This window comes from Mastigoproctus giganteus, chromosome 5 (assembly GCF_048544385.1).
Source record: "Mastigoproctus giganteus isolate SK-2022 chromosome 5, ASM4854438v1, whole genome shotgun sequence".
NCBI classification, from domain to species: domain Eukaryota; kingdom Metazoa; phylum Arthropoda; class Arachnida; order Uropygi; family Thelyphonidae; genus Mastigoproctus; species Mastigoproctus giganteus.
Window position 1 is genome coordinate 150,264,339 of NC_143579.1, and position 19,119 is coordinate 150,283,457.

The 19,119-nt window shown below is 37.4% G+C and overlaps 1 protein-coding gene and 1 long non-coding RNA gene across 2 annotated transcripts in view; both read right to left on the reverse strand.

Moving 5' to 3' along the window:
• LOC150085764 (uncharacterized) overlaps positions 1-3,777 on the reverse strand; it is a 29,642-nt gene extending 25,865 nt beyond the window's left edge. The window contains exon 1 of the long non-coding RNA XR_016546936.1: positions 3,690-3,777. This is a non-coding gene — a long non-coding RNA (uncharacterized LOC150085764). The remainder of the gene's footprint in view (positions 1-3,689) is intronic.
• A 13-nt stretch (positions 3,778-3,790) lies between these two features.
• The window catches only part of LOC150085765 (uncharacterized), a 185,090-nt gene continuing 169,761 nt past the window's right edge, over positions 3,791-19,119 (reverse strand). The window contains exons 4-5 of the mRNA XM_090374687.1: positions 3,859-5,873; positions 3,791-3,799 (exon numbers count right to left, since the gene is read on the reverse strand). Coding sequence (XP_090230813.1) covers positions 3,791-3,799; positions 3,859-5,873 — 2,024 coding nt within the window. The remainder of the gene's footprint in view (positions 3,800-3,858; positions 5,874-19,119) is intronic.

The following is a 19,119-nucleotide window of genomic DNA, read 5'->3' on the forward strand; positions in this document are numbered from 1 at the left end:
ATGTTATATACTCAAATTTTTACAGATTGTGAAATATGTGTGAAGGAATGTTGTTCCAGCCAATAGAAGTAAAAAGGATAAATGAAGATAAACAAGGAAGAGGAAAAAACTGTTCAGTGAGTTTGGAGTTGGACAGTGAATGGATGACAGCTGGCTGTGACCTGATTTTGTAAGAGGGTGGGGGAATTACAGATGCCAATTCAGAACAGTGACCAGGAGGTATCTAAGAAAAGATGCAAGCAACAGAACTGCACATTTAAGAGACAGAATGAAGGAACTATGTAAGAGATCAGTTTTAATTAAGTTGACTGTCCTCTTCTGAATGGAATCTAGAAGCTTGCAAGAAGTTTTTGAGGCACCACCTGAGATCTGGAAACAATATTTCGTGGTAAGGCAGATTTTAGATGTGTACAGAGTGAAAAGCTATTTAGAAAAGTAAAACCAAAAGCAAAATAAGAAAATCCAATTTTTCTGATGCTTGCAGAGGAAGCTGTTTATTATTTGATTTTTAGGAGCATTAGCAACTAAGGCCATATTGCTCCAGGAGTATGCGGTGGTCATTCCCTGACCTTTCCACATCCTCCATATTTGGTGGTCACAGGCTTGAACCCCGATCTAATCAAGAAGCGTGTGCTATGCACTGCTGCGCCTGCAGAGGAAGCAATAGTTGGGATTTACTTATACGAAGAGAGAAGTCAGGGTAAAGCTAATAGAGATATGTGATCTTGTCCAGAGCAGTACTCTATAATTGTGAGAAATAAGACAGGACTGAGTTTTAGGATGAAATTTTTGAATGAATGATAATGAATAATTCTTGATGAAATCAAAAATTTTTTTGATTTCATCAAGAATTATCTAAAGATCAGCATCTATGCAACTGGGGTGGAAATTTGAAAATTTGAAGCTCTTTGTGCAGAGCAAGTTTCAATCATCAGCAAAGCTGTGATAGGACTTCCAGCCAGTGGAAGAAGGTTGTTAAATGTACAGAGGAAAGTTAAGAAGACTGGGAGCAATCAATCATTAAATGCAGTGGGTGATCAGATAAACAATTGGACACTCAATTTCAAAAAAAAAAAAAGTTGGCAAACTGCATAACACGGGAGCTTGTTTAGAAGACCTATGCCAAACACACAGCAATTTTGTGAGTTTCACAAAACTTTTCCATCATGTATGTTAAAAGATTAATAACAAATGAATATATCACCAATGGATCGACATTGATGGAATCCATATGGAAATCTGATCAGATGGAAGGTTTCGAGATAGTTTGAGAGTTGGTGGTTTATGGATTTCTCCATGGAAATTGTTGAGTATACATGGATATAAAGCGGCCTTAATAATGCCTCCCACATATATACACTACTTGGACTTCCTCCAGTCACTAGCTGGCAGAGTACAGACAGCATAATTATACAGAATTAATGAGATTTTCTCAGTTCAGGGTTTACAATACTAAGCAGGCCCACGAATGTATAACTTCTGTGACCATATCTGAAAATGATATTCTCGCATCCTTTGACGTCGTCTTCCTATATACAAACAAGCACATCGAAACCCTGCTACTGGCTCTTAAAGAACTATTAATCAAAGATGACACTTTTAACAAAATGTACTGACTTAAACATTAATGACATTTTAGAGCTCACATCACTGTTACTTAATGCAAAGCAATTTAAATTTCAAAATAACATCTGTGAACAAATTTTTGGCCTTCCTATGGGCCTCGGCATCTCTGGCCCTTTATCCGAAATTTACCTTGCTTCTATTGAAGAAAAAATACTTCAACCCTTTCCCCCAGGTATTAAATTATATATGAGATTAGCAGATGATGTCCTTTTAATGGGCAACAAAACCACTATCGACACTTTATTTAACACAACACATGAGAGACTCAAATTTACCCTCGAAGTAGAAACCGATAATAAAATTAATTTTCTAAATCTCACTATATACAGAATCGGTACAATTTTAGGCATCAAAATATACAGAAAGAACACACATACACCATCCTCTATACATCAAAAAAGCAGTTCTCTATAATCAGATATATAATGCTATCAAATACAGTCACACACTAACAGACCTATCTGTAGAATTGCAATGCCTCACCAAAAAGTTTATCGACAGGAAATACCCATTACAACTAATAAAAGTAACCATTACTAAGTCCATAATAGTACCAATAAGCCTAGCAAAATTAATCACCACGTGAATAAGATACACAAACCCCTTATCGCCCTCCCATTCCATCAACAATATGCCATACGACTTCAACAGATTTTTAAGAACACAGATATCAAATTAATATTTACATCTTATAATAACATTATATATTTGATTAGATGTCAATCAGATTGTCAAGCATGTTACATTGGTAGTACAACAGACAGCTAAATTTGGGACTTCAAAAATTTCTAACACATGTGCCTACTACCACTTTAATAGCTTCAAATCTAATTTATCAAGTACAGAACTAACACAACATGTTAAATCTTATAATCATAACCCACTCATCGATTCAGCTATTACAGTAGTTAAACTAAATTCCAGTTATAAAATTCTTCAAAATGAAGCCCTTGTCATTGAGTGGTTTAAGTGCCACACATTGTTAAACATATTAAAGAAAAAGATTCCAACCAACTTCTTTCCCATTTGGAATTTAGCACGTATAAAGTTTCCACATGTACTGAAATGCATTTCGGGAACTTAACCAGTATAACACACTTTGCGCTCTCTTCTCTTCCCACTATAGCTAACTGAAGACGGTTTTCGAAAGTCGCTCGTGTGCGGCTATTATCTTCTTATCTCACTTTAATTAATTTTATTTTAATACATAATTTTAATTAAACAACCATAGAATGGAAGGTGCACTTTCCTTTCTTAGGCAAATTTTTAAAGCTCATAATTTAGTTTTTTTTTAAATTTATAATTTCTTTAAGTTGTTAAAATCTCATAATTACTATGTACGTGGTAAAACTTTCAACAAACAAAGCAGATTACTATGAGGTGAGTGCTGAAAATTAAGCTAAGCTATATCTACAATCTAGTCATTACATCACAGCACATAAGGACTCCTTAATATATCACCAGTCACTAAAAGGCAGTAAAATTGTAGTCCTGTCATTTTGAAACTGGAGTCATAATTTATGGAAATAAAAGTGGAATTTAAACTGTGTTTAGCTTCATTTCTGATTATTCAAATTGGTTGTATATTTTATTTTTTTTTCACAATATGTTGGTCACCAGTGCAGTAGAGGGAGTACATATTATTGCTCAGCTTTTAATGATATTTCACATTTAATAATATAAATCCTGTACACAATGATTTTTAAAGAATGAATACAATTTTTGCATTTGTCAACAAAAAACTGGTATGTTCAGAAATACTCCGACCGAAAAAAAAATGACAAATTGTTTTCCAAATTTAGAAATATGTAGCTGTGAAGACACCTATGAGGATGAGTAGATGATTGTTAAAAAACAAAGCAAAATATGTGACCTACAAAATCAAAGAAATTATCTTCTATGTAAAATATCAATTAACAACTTTTTTGTGTATAAGAATATTTGAGAACTGAGGTAACAAAGCATTTTTCATATTTTTAAATACTGTATTCTAAAAAAAATTAAAATTTAATCTGGTCATCACAACTTTTGAATAGTTTGGAGGATAAAGTAATACTACTTACCGCAATCAAAGAAATTCACTATCTGATTATAATTGAAAGTTTCCACATTTGCTGCAGAATCCCGAAAATGAACAGGCTGACCTGCAATCAAAAAAAGTTTCTCAGACAGACTAGATAATTTGTAATCATGCAGGTACTTGTCACTTTGATGATTTTTTTGAGCACACACATGTTCCAATTCTTCATTACCATTACTCTTTGAAGAATTTTTATTCACATATTTTTCCTCAACAGCATTCAAAAGTGAATTACACTTCCTTGACATCCCTTCTACATTCTGGACAGCTGGCAATATAGGAATTGAGGCACAATGGATGAGATCTTTAGATAAGTTTTCTATACACCTACATGATCTGTTAGTAACAGAACAAGTGCTTAACACTTCATCTATATTAAATCCAAAACTAACATCACAAATATCATCATGTGGCAAACTGTTCCTTATAACAACAGCTGGTCTAATTTGTTTACTTGTAACATGTTTTTGCTCAAACAATGAATGTTTAGTATTATCATTCGCACCACTATAAGAAATAATACTTTCATAGTCACTAATACAGTAAGACATATCTTCCGTTGCAAGTTCTCCCTGATCAAGAGTGCTGGTGCTGGTGGCTTTGTGCAAATGATCTTCGTGCTTTTCACAGTCTACCACTTCACCTGGATGAACAGCTGAATCCCTGTATTTAGTCGGGGCTGCAGAAGACAGAGAGAAAGGATCAGTTTGTGTGTTGCTTTCTCGGGTGTTCTTAGCTAACTGCAATGATTGTTCTGCACTAAGAATAGCACTGACCGTTTCTGGCAAGGTGTTAAAAGTGGCACTTGTATCACTCTCTACAAAATCCAGTCTTTCGACTGCTTTTCCATTAATTGGTTTAGAATAATTTTCATCTGGTACTGAAAATAAGTCAGGGGGATCATCTCTTTGTAACAGTTGTTGATTTTCTATATGAACTTCTTTTGGTAGACTGCATAAAATATTTGTTGATTTGGAAGGTATAACTGAGTGTGAACTATGAAGAATACAATTCACTTTCTGGCTTGATATTGGCATTTTTGCAATATCTGCATAGGATGCTTGAGGAGTGGAAGATGTTGATGACGGAGTTGTATGGGGATGAGGTTGAGTTGGATGTGGTACGGATCCCCTAACAGGAAGAGAATGAACACTATCTAGATCTGAATTATCTGCAGACGAATGCTCAGATGGTGGCATGCTGCTAGTAGACTTGCGGCGTGAATCTTGCTTTCCACACTGGCTTCTCTGAGAAAGAGGTAAACCAGGCAAGAATATATTACTATCACGAGTAGAGTCGCTATGAATATAGTAGTCACGTTCACTAGAACTTTCACCAGCACGTGCCACTGCAGTGTGCCACCTGTATGACTCTCTTTTACTCTGATAATGCTTCCGCTGCTTCTTCTTAACCACTCGAAACCCAGATTCTTCAAATACTGGTGAAGTAACATCAGTAATGTTATAAAAATCATTAACAAAATTGGAAATCTGATTTTCTGCAAAATTGGTGGTAGCTTTTATGTTAGAAGAATCAGAAATATCTAGTAAAGAAGACGAATTCTCAGTACTAAACTCGGAGGTCACATCTATATCCCTAATTACCCATTCTGTAACCACAGACTCTCCAGAAATAGTCTTGAAACAATTGGGTATGGCTGGAATGTTTTTCAAAGAAATGTCTGGAGTATAAGAATGTAAACAATTTTCATCTTGAACATCGCTATCAAGTGAACCAGCATTCTTTTTTTTGAATGAATAAAATACATTCCTATTGTGTTTGTTGTCTTTATTTAAAAGCTTATCTTTTTTATCAGAATCACTAATTGAGAGTTTACTTGATGGGGGAGTAAATGAGACACCGTTTCCACTTCCATTTGCTCCCTTACTCATGATCTTTCCTTTTTTATCAGACGAATTAATAAACTCCAGAAGAGTTTCAATACTTTCAGTTCCTCGATGACCAGCAATTTCTTCAGCCATTACACATTTCACTTTATGATTTTCTCCATTATTTCTAGTCCTCTTGTGTTTACGATTAGGTCCATCTATATGTTTTGAAATGGTGGTTTCTGAAATAGTAGATATAGAAGGAAAGCTGCACTCCCGTCGAGAACAATGAACTCGGGGACACTGATTCCCATTTATATCAATCTGTTTAGAGTCACCTAAGATAAGACAAACAATACATTTCAGACTTCAAAAAATAAATAATAATAAATAAATATATATATTGTACTAAAAAAGGCCTACGTGCTCTGGATTCATTACGAAAATTTATTTTGTTTCTCAGAGCAAACTAAACATAATTACAGTTAATAAGCTTTCGGCTGGGAGGCAGCCTTCTTCAGATTGAATACATGAATGGCAGTTGGAATAGAGATATACACTGCCAGGATGGTGCGTGAGGCGTGTGGTTAATTGTTTGTTGATGTTTGTGGCTGTGACATATGGTGGTGACATGGCCAGCGTTTGTCTATGGATAGAATTACTGCCTCTGTGATGGGGCAGTAATTCTATTATTAGATATTAATAATCTAATATTAATTGTAATCTAATATTAAAACACTCTAATATTAATTGTAATTATGTTTAGTTTGCTCTGAGAAACAAAATAAATTTTCGTAAATATATATATTAAAAATGTTCTTTTTTAACATAGTGATCGTTACTGTATAGCGCAATGCAGCGATTGGTGAACCCCTGGGGGGTTCACATTAAAAATTCTGTAATGGCGTCTGCTATTGTAAACTACAAAATATAACTAATAATAAAAAATAAAGTAAAATAAAATCAAATAAAAAGTAAAAATTTGCCAAAGAAATAAACCGCATCTCCCACAATTCCTTTACTATCTTACAGTATATTATGTTAAATAAATATTTAAAAATATTTCTTGACTAAACATCTAAGAGTATGAAAAATGTTGTTTTTGCATGGGTAATGCAAGATATAATAACATGCATGCATACTACCTGGGTAGTAGAAATGATGGAAGTGTATTGCCCATGCATAAACAACCTTTTTCATACTCTTGGACATTTAGCCAAGAAATAGTTTAAAATTAAACCATGCACACGATCAAGCATCTCTCATATTGTGGAGTTATACTTCATAACCGGGTTGTCACTATTACAACAACAGGGTACCTGCCTGCCCACCCACCGATGAGTAAGCCAACAAGCTTTGAATCAGTGCCACATGGGTGGTAGTATCTACAGAGAATAAGTAACATTAGTCTGGTGAAGTTACTTATTCAAAGCAGTGCAATATCTCGGCCACTCGTTCTGAAGGTTCATTCACAATATGAGATATGAATAAACAATGCATTCATATTACCTAGGTAGTAGAAATGATGGAAGTGCATTATCCATGGCAAAACAACCTTTTTTAATTAAATGTTTTCCATACTAATTTTTTTTTTTTTTTTTTAGAACTTATAGTACTTAGTACCATGCATGGGTTGGTTGAAAAGATGAAAGAAGATACTTGTTGACATTAGATTTGAACTTATGTAGATTGTAATTGTTAGGAAATAAGTATGAAGGAAGGTTGTTCCAGAAAACAGAAGTTGAATGAATAATTGAGGAAGAAGAAATGTTGGTTCTGTGGGTCTGAAGTTGGACAGTAAAAGGATGTTGGCTAGTTGCATCACATGTTCGGACTGCTTTAAAAGAGAGAGTGGGAATTATAGAAGCCAATTCAGAAGAACAGTGCCCATGGAAGTGGCAATCGATAGAAAAGACAAGCGGCAGAGACAGAATGTGTATGAGACAGAGTGGACAGACTCTGTTAGAGATGAGTCATTAATTAACCTAATTGCCCTCTTCTGAATGGAATCTAGAAGCCAAAGAGAGGTTGTGGGGGCACCGTTCCAGATGTGGGAACAATATTCCATGGTATGGCGGATTTGCGATTTGTACAGAGTGAACAGCTGTTTGGAAGAAGAGTAATACCGAAAGCGAAAGAGAAAACCAAGTTTTTTAGATGCAGAGGAAGCAATATTTGTAATGTGCTTGTGCCAAGAGAGATTAGAAATCGGGGTAATCTGCAAGATCTTGCCTAGAAATTGGAATGTCATCGATGATAAGCATAGGAGCAGGATAATCTGTTTTGCGAGATATAAGACAGGACTGAGTTTTAGGATTGAAATTAAGTTTTCTTTGCCTCACTGGAGATCAGCATTTAAGGATTTGACAGTGGATACTCAAGAAGTTGAAGCTGTTTGAGCAGGGCAGGGTTTCTCAAACCGGAAGGTGGAAAGTAATGTGCTATCAGCAACAAAACTATGTATAGGATTTCTGGTCAATGGAAAAAGGTCATTAATATACAAGAGGAAAAAGAGTGGAAGAAAGAAAGAACCGAACCTTGGGGAACACCAGCATTAGTGGAGAAATAAGAAGACAGAGAGACATCTACCATCACCCGCAGTGAGCGTGAGCGGTCAGAGAGAAAACTGGATACCCATCACAAAGAACAGCTGGCAAACTATAGGATGGAAGTTTACTTAGAAGATCTTTATGCCAAACACGATCAAAATCCTTTGAAATATCAACAGCAATGGCTTGAGTTTCACCAAAAACTTTTCCATTGAATTTGTCCATAGATGCACATCTTCAAGAGGAGTGTTTCCCCATTTACAATGGGTTTCCTCGGCTTACAAGTTATTTTTTGGTAGAAATTTTTCCCGCCATAAAGTGCAGTTCAAGGTGTGTTGGTCAGTTAAACCTCGGGCTGCCATGCACTCCTGTACTCCATCCATCCATGTCCTCCTAGGTCTTACTCTTCTTCTTCCAGGAGGTATCCATTCCAGGTTAGCCTCTGAATATCTGGTTTCTTGCATCCGTTTTACATGTCCATACCACCTTAAACACTTTTCTTTGATAGTGTCAATAATATTCTTTTTCGCTTCCATTTTCTCTCTTATGTCTTCATTCGAGTAGAAGTAATCGCAATGGAACGATAATTGGATGGAAGGAATTTGTCCCCCTTTTTAGGAACTGGCTGGATATGAGCAAATTTTCAAGCAGAAGGAAAAATATCTTTGGAATAAGAAAGTGAAACAAGATGACACAAAACCGGAGTAAGTTCATGGGTATAGGTTTTGAGAAAAAGTGGAGAAATAACATCAGGACTTGGAGCTTTCATAGAATGAGATACATCAAAATCCTTCTGACATTCTTTTTAAGGAAAACCACAGGATTCATTGAATGGTATGTACAGTAATACCCTGAAGTTATGCGATAGGTGGGTCCGAAGAAAATTGCTTAAGTCGAATTCGTGTGAGTCGGGGTACAACTTTGCATATAAATACATATAAATTTTGTTTAATTGGGACCAAGGACTAACAAAAACACTAGTTTAGAAGAAAAATATTTAATAAAATTGCAGTTCTTTATACATATTAATACAAAATATGTATTTAAAAAAATAAATGAGTTACGTAAAAAAGTTATTTCGACGTCGATGGCTTCATAAAATCTAACAAATTTGTCTGAAGACACAACGCCTTCTTTTTTTCACGCAGAATTTCTTCGTAGCAAGCTAATAATTTTTTTATTCCTTGCTTTGTAGCTATAACGCGTTCTTCGTTTGAGTCTGTTTTCTAAAATTTTTAAGCCCTTTTCAATTGAGCCGAGACCTTCTGTCAAGCTTGCAATTGTCATGTGCTTTTCTGGTGGAACTGGGTCTGAAGTGTCGGATACTTCAGTGACGTTTTGCTCACTCTATGAGCTCATTCATTGTCAGCTCCTGACTATGTGAATCCAACAGCTCGTTGACATCATCACCACTGACTTCCAAATCTAATTGCCTGGCAAGATTAACAACTTCTTCTATCACATGAGCGACATGATCAGTTTCTGGCGTTGTTTGCGTCTCGTTTTTGAAAACAAATGGACAAAGTTTCTTCCAGACACTATTCAATGATTTTTTGTGAATTTCAGCCCAAGATTCTTCAATGATTCTTACGGCATCTAAAACATTGAATTGTTTCCAAAAGTCTTTAACAAATATCTCACTATTTTATCTCATAGCTTCATTCAGACGTGCAAACGAACGCCTCGTGTAGTAAGCCTTGAATGTTTTCATGACTCCCTGGTCCATCGGTTGAAGCAAGCTGGTTGTGTTTGGAGACAAAAACACAACTTTCACACGTGGGTCGAAATTAATTAGGGTGGCAGGAGGGTGACCGGGTGCATTGTCATTAAGAAGCATTGCATTAAATGGAATCTGTTTAGACTTGCAATAACGTTCGACTTCGGGTATGAAGTGGTGACCAAACCAGTCCTCAAAAACAGAAGCTGTCACCCAAGCTTTATGATTTGACTTCCAAATCACTGGTAAGCTAATTTTAGATATACACCAAACGAAAAAATCAAGAACCGTGTAACTCCGAGTAGCGTAAGTCGGGGTATTACTGTACTGGGAACAGTTTGAGGCGATTTACCAGGATCATCAATACATGAGCTGGAAGAAAAATAGGTTGCTAACAGGTCAGCTTTATCTTTGACTGATGTGGCAACAGAACCACATGGTTTTGACAGAGGCGGGAACAGAAATGGGCAAAAATTGCGGCCAAGCTTTGGAAAGACCAGAATGCTCTTGCTACCATTAGGGCAAGAAGCAAGTTTTCTACTCTTAGCCCGTTCAAAATCTAGCTTCAACTAATCAATAACTGCTTCACAAAGGATAAATAATACTTAATTTTTATTATGCAATGTTGTTTATAAAAACTTAGTACTGGATATATTTTATAATGAAAATTCAGTACTTTTATATGATTTCAGAGAATATAGGCTTAGGGGTTCGTGAGTCAAAAACGGTTGGGAACTGCTGGCGTAATGTATATCTCAAACTTGTTGGTGCAAGGCATAACGTAAAAAACATACTGCAATACATATTACTGCATGTAGAAATCTATTAGCTTAGTGTAGTATTGTCACTTAACCAATTAAATTTCATTTAAATGGAAATGATGACCCAGGCTAGACAGAAAACAAATGGGCACAAAGTAGTGCGAGTGTTGTAGCTCAGGGGGAGAACTGACGGGGGCAATTCTTTAATGCATCACAGCCTAAAAAACGTGCAACTTGTGAAATATTTGCAGAAATTTCAAAAACAGACAGAGTTCTAGCCAAGAAGGATGATGTCTGTGTGTGTGTGTGCTAAGTGTAGAGAGTGGGAAGAATTTTTTTTTTTTTTTTTTTAATGTAAACCCCAAACACGAGAGGTGGTAGAACCTATAGTACTTAGTACCACAGGTTCTACCACCTCTCGTGGTAGAACCTACAGTACTTAGTACCGTGCTTGGGTTGGAGAAGATGAAAGAAGATATTTGTTGACACTGGACTTGAACTTCTGTAGACCGTAATTTTCAGAAAATACGTATGAAGGAAGATTGTTCCAGAAAACGGCAGTTGAATGAATAAATGAGGAAGATGAAAAGTTCGTTCTCTGAGTTTGAAGTTGGACAGTAAATGGATGTTGGCTGGTGGCGGCACGTGTTCGGACTGTTTTAAAAGAGACAGCAGGAATTATAGAAGCTAATTCAGAAGAAACAGTGCCCATGGAAGTATCTGTAGAAGAGGCATGCAGAAGAAACAGTACGTCTATGAGACAGCAAGTGCAGAGACTCTGTAAGAGATGTTAAAGATGAGTCATTACCCTAACTGCCCTCTTCTGAATAGTATCAAGAAGCCTGAGAGAGGTTTTGGGGGCACCACCTCAGATGTGGGAACAATATTCCATGGCAGGGCGGATTTGCGATTTATACAGAGTGAGCAGCTGTTTGGAAGAAAAGTAATGCCGAGAGCGAAACAGAAAACCAAGTTTTTTAGATGCAGAAGAAGCAATATTTGTAATGTGCTTGTGCCAAGACAGATTAGAAGACAGATTAATCCTCAAAAGAGATATATCATTTTGCCTAGAAATCGGAGTGTCACTAAAGATAAGCATAGGAGCAGAAGAATTCTTTTTACAAAATATAAGACAAGACTGAGTTCTAGAAGGGTTGAAATCAACTAAGTTATCTTTGCCCCACTGGAGAATTACCTGAAGATCGGCATTTATGGAATTGGTAGCAGATTTTCGAGAAGATAAAGCTGATTGAGCAGGACAAGGTTTCTCAAAATGGAAAGTGGAATGTAATGTGCTATCATCGGCAAAACTATGGATAGGATTTCCAGTCAATGGAAGAAGGTCATTAATATACAAGAGGAAAAGAGTGGGTGAAAGAACTGAACCTTGGGGGACACCGGCATTAGTGGAGAAGTTAGAAGACAGAGAGCCATCTACCACCACCCTCAGTGAACAATCAGAGTGAAAACTGGATAACCAATTACTAAAAACAGTTGGCAAACCATAAGATGGAAGCTTGTTTAGAAGACCTTTATGCCAAACACGATCGAAAGCCTTTGAGATATCGAGAGCAACTACTTGAGTTTCACCGAACCTTTCCATTGAATTAGTCCATAAGTGAGTAACATAAGCCAGAATATCACCAGTGGATCGACACTGATGGAATCCATACTGGCAATCGTTGATCAGATGGAAGGTTTCTAGGTAGTTTAAAATTTGGCGGTTAATTGATTTCTCCATTACTTTAGAAAGAGTAGAAGTAATTCCAATGGGACGATAATTGGATGGGAGGGAGTCGTCACCCTTTTTAGGAACTGGCTGGATATGAGCAAATTTCCAAGCAGAAGGAAAAACACCTTTGGAATAAGAAAGTGAAAAAAGGCGGCAAAGAATAGGAGTAAGTTCAGGAGCACAGGTTTTGAGAACAAGTGGAGAAATACCATTGGGACCTGGAGCTTTCTTAGCATCAAGATTCGTCAAAATCCTTCTGACATCCTTTTGACGGAAGACCATGAAGACCATGACAGAAGACTTGGGTAAGAGACCAGAATGCTCAGCTACCATTAGGGCAAGAAGCAAGTTTTCTACTGTTAGCCTGTTCAAACTCTAGTTTGGACTGGTTAATAACTGCTTTACAATTGTTGTGAGCTTTGGTGTAGGCAGAAAATGAAACTGAAGAATTAGAAACAAGCCAATTACGATATGCAACATTCTTCTCTTGACCAGCCTTAGCACATTTATTGGAAAACCAAGGTTTAGATAAAGGACGAGATTTTAAAGTGGAGTGTGGGATAAAGGATTCCATTCCTGCAAGAATAATTTCACTGACATGATCTGAGCAAACGTTGATATCAGAACTTTTGAAACAGTAATCCGACCAAAGAAAAAAGTCTCGCAGGTCATCCCATTTTGCATTCTTGTAATGCAAAACAACACGAGGTTGGGAATAGCCATGAGATAAAAGTTCCATTGGAGAAGAGACAATCACCAAGTTGTGATCTGAAGTGCCTAAAGGACCTCTTACTTCGACCGTGTACTTAGAAGGGTTGTTTGTGAGAAAAAGATCAAGCGTATTGGCTGTATGATTAGGATTGTCCGGTATCCTTGTAGGTAAATGAACAATCTGTGCAAGATCATTAGTAATTGCAAAAGCCTCAGCATCTTGACCAGCTGGGTCGGTGTGACTAGAAAAACGGAAGCCAGCTGGAGTTGTGAACATTAAAATCACCAAGGAAAATTACCTCACTGTTAGGAAAGTTGGACTGGAGAAAGTCAAGTTGCAAAGAGAGGAAGTCAAAGAGCTCCAAGTGATTAGTGGAGTTGGGAGAACGGTAGAGACAACAGATGAATTTGACACAATGAGGTAGAGGGTTTTTAAGCCAGAGAAGATCAAAGAGAGGAGATTCCAAATTGCCAAGTCTCTGACAGGGAATATCAGAACGGATATATGCACAAGTACCACCTTTGAGGCGAAAAGAATCATACAGGGAATAATTTGGGCATCTGAGATGAGCAGTAGTTGAATCAACCGATAACTGAGATTCTGTCAGAAAAAGTTCATGGGGTTTGGCAGACTGCAAGTGGAAATGGACATCGTTGAAATTAGAATTGAGATCACGTATATTTGTGAAATGAATTTGGAAGTGCTTGGGAGGTTTAGATCTTTTCGCAGATAAGCTTGCTCTATTAGTTTGACAATTCATGGTGTATTCAATAGTAAGAAAAAGTGGGTGTGACATGCTGTACGAAGTATTGAAATTTTTGGATATATCGTACACGTGGTAAGAATATACCCAGATCCTTGATATAACGTGGCCTCAACAATGCTCCCTGCATACACACTACTCAGACCCCCCCATTTACTATCTGGCAGAGTAGAGGTAGCAAAACTAGCTGATCCGGAAGCCTTCTAGAGAGTCACCAATAGGTTCGGTGTATTAACTAGCGGCCGGCCTGCGAACCCCGTTTTAGAGCTGTACCCTATAAATGTAAGGAATATTGGATCTCACCATGATGTTCATCATAATCTCAAAAGTCATCAATCATACTGTATGATGGAAGAGATGGGGAAGGGTTGACCGAAATTAGGTGCAAACTCAGAATCGCAATGGGTGAGCCTATGAGAGTTTGAAGGGTAGAGTAGATACCATCAAAAGAATTAAAATGGGAGATCCACTGAGCTCTCAACTTTCCATCTCAAAGCCAGGGCTCACTCTTGTGCATCAAGGGATACAGCAGCAATCTTCAAGGCAGAATGCCCTAGTCACACAGGAGCTAGTTATTATCGGTGACTCAACTGTCAGGAAACAGGAAATATATTGTGCAAAACGGATAGATGAAAGAGACTAGGGTATGTCTGCAGTAGCAAAAGCTGTCATTGTAGAGTAGGTATCTTTTAAGGGCACAAAGGTGATATTGTTGTACACGTCGACACTAATGACATTAAGAGTAGACGATCTGCAAATTTACTTAACAAGTAAAGATCAATGTTGAAAAAAGTCGCAGGTTAGGATAAATTTGAAAGCATCTGCAATTCAGCCAAAGCACGATAGGAGAGTATATGACGAGAGCCTTTTCAATCAATTCGGCTCTAGAGAGTCTGCAAGGTTCGTGGGGTAGAATATTTCTCAGCATGGTCTGTGCTTGTTAACAGGAGAGACTGCTTTTACAGGGATGGAATACACTTAAATAGAAAGGATGCAAGAATATTTGCCAATGCTATCAAGGCAGCGTAAGGTGGGTCCGAAAACTGCTAGCTTGGGGGGATACAAATACTAATAGATTAACAGTAGCCACTGGCAGAAGTGAAAGTGATTCTTGCACTGCTTCTATTGGAAAGAGCAGCAGCCTGGAAAACAAGATGCAGGGTATTTCAGAGACTGCTGGGAGTCATTGCGATACAAGTAAACACATGGGTTGTGTTAGGGTAGCTAAGAACAGGAACAGGTGCATGTATACTTGCGTGTACACCAATGTTAGGAGTTTGGTAAATAAATTTGATGAATTTGAGGTATTGCTCAAAACATCAAAGGCAGATATTGTTGGGATATCAGAGACGTGGTGACCACAGATATAAGGAATGCAGAACTGGAATTTGGGGAGTACAATGTGTACAGAAAGGATAGACAGGATAGGAAGTGAGGAGGGGTTATGCTATTAGTTAAGAAACACATAAAATCCAAGGAAGTGAAGCCAGTCAACATCGCCAGACAGTGCAGTGTCGAGTCAGTTTGGTGTAACATAAGCATTGGGAGATCAAAATTGAGAGTAGGAGTGTGTTATAGGCCTAATGACTCTGATGAGTATAATAAGAAACTGTACAGGGAATTAGAGTGTGCCAATAAATCAGAGAGTCTTATAATGGGGGATTTTAATTTCCCGGATATTAAGTGGAATTTGTGGGTTGGTCACTCACACACTAGGAAGGCTTTTGTGGGTTTATTGGATGACTGTTTTCTAGATCAGCATGTTCGGGAGGCAAATAGAGGGAGTAATAGAGGGAGCAAATAAAGGAAGTGATCACAGTGTGCTGAAGTGGGACTTACTCAAAGAGGTAACGGGAAGGGTTTTTGCTTTCGTAAAGGCAACTACTGTGGTCTGAGACAGTATTTAAATTCCATACGGTGGAACCAATTCATAATGTTACCAAGTGTGCCAATAAGAAAGCAGAAGCAAATGGGAAGCATTAAAAGAACCTATCTTGGAAGCTACTAGGCTTTACATACCAACTAAGAAATACTGTTCAAGGTTTAAGCCTAAATGGAGGTCAGATGAACTAATGAGACATATGGCAGAGAAGAAAAATGCTTGGGATACATATAAAGTAATGGGTGACATGGAAGCCTATCATAGATATAAGTTGATCTGTAACCAAGTTACAAAGGAGGTTAGGCAGGCGAAGGCAGATTACGAGAGATCCTTGGCAAGGGATGCAAAGAAAAACAGCAAAGAGTTCTGCACCTATGTAAACTCTAGAAGGAAAGGGATGAAGCAGATTGGTCCACTGGATATTGATGGTTCAACTGTTGATGATCCTGCTCAGGTGGCTAACAAACTAAATGAGTATTTTGCATCTACATTCACACATGAGGAAAGTGGAGGAGAAATTGTTGAAGATAAACATAAAAAGGCACCCGGGGTGGATGGGATCTATCCAGTTATATTAAAGGAGGCAGCAAAGGAAGTAAGCAAACTCTTAGCCATAATTATAAGAGTTTCTTTGGACTCAGGGGAAGTACCCATGGACTGCAGATGTGCAAATGTGACCCAAATTCACAATGGAGGACCAAAGGGCAACACAAATAATTATAGATCTGTTAGTTTAACTTCTGTTCCAGGAAAATTAATGGAGGCACTGGTAAAAGAAGCACACTGCAGGATCATCTAGTCAAGACTTCAGTTATAGCTCAGACACAGCATGGTTTTGTTAAGGGAAAGTCTTGCCTGACCAATTTGATTGGATACTATGATGCGGTCACAAAGGAACTGGATGCAGGGAATAACTTTGATATCATATATTTGGATCTTAGAAAGGCTTTTGATACTGTTGTACATGAAAGACTGCTGAACAAATTGGAGCAGTGTGGTACTGGAGGCAAATTGCTGCTATGGATAAAGGGATGGTTGATTTAGAGAAGACAGAGAGTGGTAATCAATGGACACTGCTCATCGTGGACTAATGTTATTAGTGGAGTCCCCCAGGGTTCAGTGTTGAGTCTATTGTTGTTTTCTGTATTTATAAATGATATTGATAATGGTATATTAAGCTTAATGTCCAAGTTTGCAGATGATAGAAAGGTTGGTATGGTTGTTAAGGGCACTAATGACAGTAAGCCTGCAACAGGATCTAGAAAAGTTGAGCAGATGGGCTGAGAGGTGGCAAGTGAAGTTTAACATTGACAAATGTAAAGTACTCTTTGGTACTACGGTAACAGTGGTAGAGAATGAAAAGGACCTCGGGGTGATTGTGTAGTCAGATATGAAGTTTTCTGAGAAGTGCAGACAGTCTGCAAGGTGTCTTGGCTTCTCAATGATATACAGGAATTTTCTTAGAAGGGATAAAGAGGTGATTATACCCTTGTATAAGGTAATGGTTTGGCCACACCTTAAGTACTGTATACAGGTCTGGGGGCCTCATTTTAAGAAGGATGTAGAACTGTTGGAACGAGTACAGAGAAGGGCAATAAGATTAGTGAATGGAACAAAGGTTGCTCTTACGAAGAAAGGCTTAAGTTTTGCAAATTACAGTGGCTGGAGACTAGGCACCTGCAAGGTGATCTGATTGAGGTGTATACAGCCTTGAATGGTTTGAGCATGCTCAATGCTGATGGGATTCTTCCTCTTGCTCAGAATAATCATCTGAGAGGGCATAAATTCAAATTGAGGAAAGACCCCGTGCAGGTGCATAAGTACATCTGCCTTTAGTGGCCTGGGTTCAAGCCCATGACTGCTGAATACGGCGTTGTTTCTTGTATTCTTTCCATCTTGTGAACTCGTCTGACCGTTTGGTCGTCCCGGAGTATAAACAGAAAATTATTTATTATATGTGCGGAAGTTTGCCTTTAGCCAGCGGGTAGTTGGTTGGTGGAACAGACTTCCATCCTTTGTTGTGGAAGTTGATAGATTAAATAAATTTAAGGCTGAGCTGGACAGGTATTTGGAATGAATGAAGGGGTGAAATGGGAGTTTTTTTTTTTTTTTTTTTGGCTGATGCTGCATAAGCTTGCTTTCTTGCATCGTATGCCTCTACCAATGCTAATGCTAACTAATATTAATAAAGAAGTAAATTGCATATGGCAATTTTTAGAATAAATTTTTCTTGAATATCCGTGTAATATTTTTTCGTGTAATCTTTTTTTGTGAACTTTTTCTGGAAAGTTTGTTTTTTATATAATATTTGGTTTTATATTGTGGAATGTTTTGTGATAGTTTTTATGTTATTTGTGATATGAGAAATATATTTCATGTTATATTTTATTTGCAATATTAATACTTTATCATGAAAAAAATGTATCCATTATATTTCCTTAGTTGTTAAAAAAAAAGACTAATAAAAAAGTTGCACCTGTACCGAGCACATGCGTAGATGGTTTATGTGAAACATCCTTCACGTTTCTTTTAGGTATTTCTATTTGTATATTGATTATGAAATAAAAGAGCTTTTTTATTGTAAATATTTTATTGATCATTCACAAATTTTCATAATTTCTGGAAGACAAGATACAATGGATTTATGATAACTAAAGTAAGAGATGTATACTTGCAATTGCAATGTATCTAAATGTCTCTGGAAAACAGCGTCAATTGAAGTACCGATCTTATAGCTGAAGCAACATATGGAGCTGTTAGAGGCACCTAACAATGGAATGTAACAAAAATGTGAGATGAAAAAAAGAAATTGTCGACAAATACTTGTATTGTTGCAATCATACTTATTGCAGTAGTAACTTCAGGAAGTATGATTGTGATGTCATACCATTCAAGAATTCTAAAAAGTTAGAACTCCAGACACTTGTATCCAGTTATCGTCATAAGGGGAGGCATGACGACCAAGTTTTTAATTTTTTTTTTTTTTTAGATAGACAGACCTAGGAACATTTTACACATTCACTAAAAGCATGGTTATGGGGGTAATAAGCCCCATTTGTGCACCCTTCTCTGAATCTGCCCCTAACTCAAGATATCATACTGGTGACGAAAAATGTGTCAGGCGCTCTAATCACACTACTAGAAGTGGGAGTGTGGGAAGCACCTCTGGTGGAAGTGGTGGATGACGTCACTTCCGTGACTGATCAAAATTTACTGAGTAGAAAAACTGCGAGCCCATTGTTAAAATATTCACAGCTCACCACTGGATGTAACCCAGATATAAGGAAAGCAGAATTGGAATTTGGGGAGTACAATGTGTACAGAAAGGATAAACAGTATAGAAAGGGAAGAGGGGTTATTTTATTTATTTATTTTTTTTTTTTTTGATTTGGTAATTGTTGGCGCATCGGCTTCTGTAGCCATATTGCACCTCCCAAGGTTTTTGCAGTACTTTGATCCAAGCCCGAG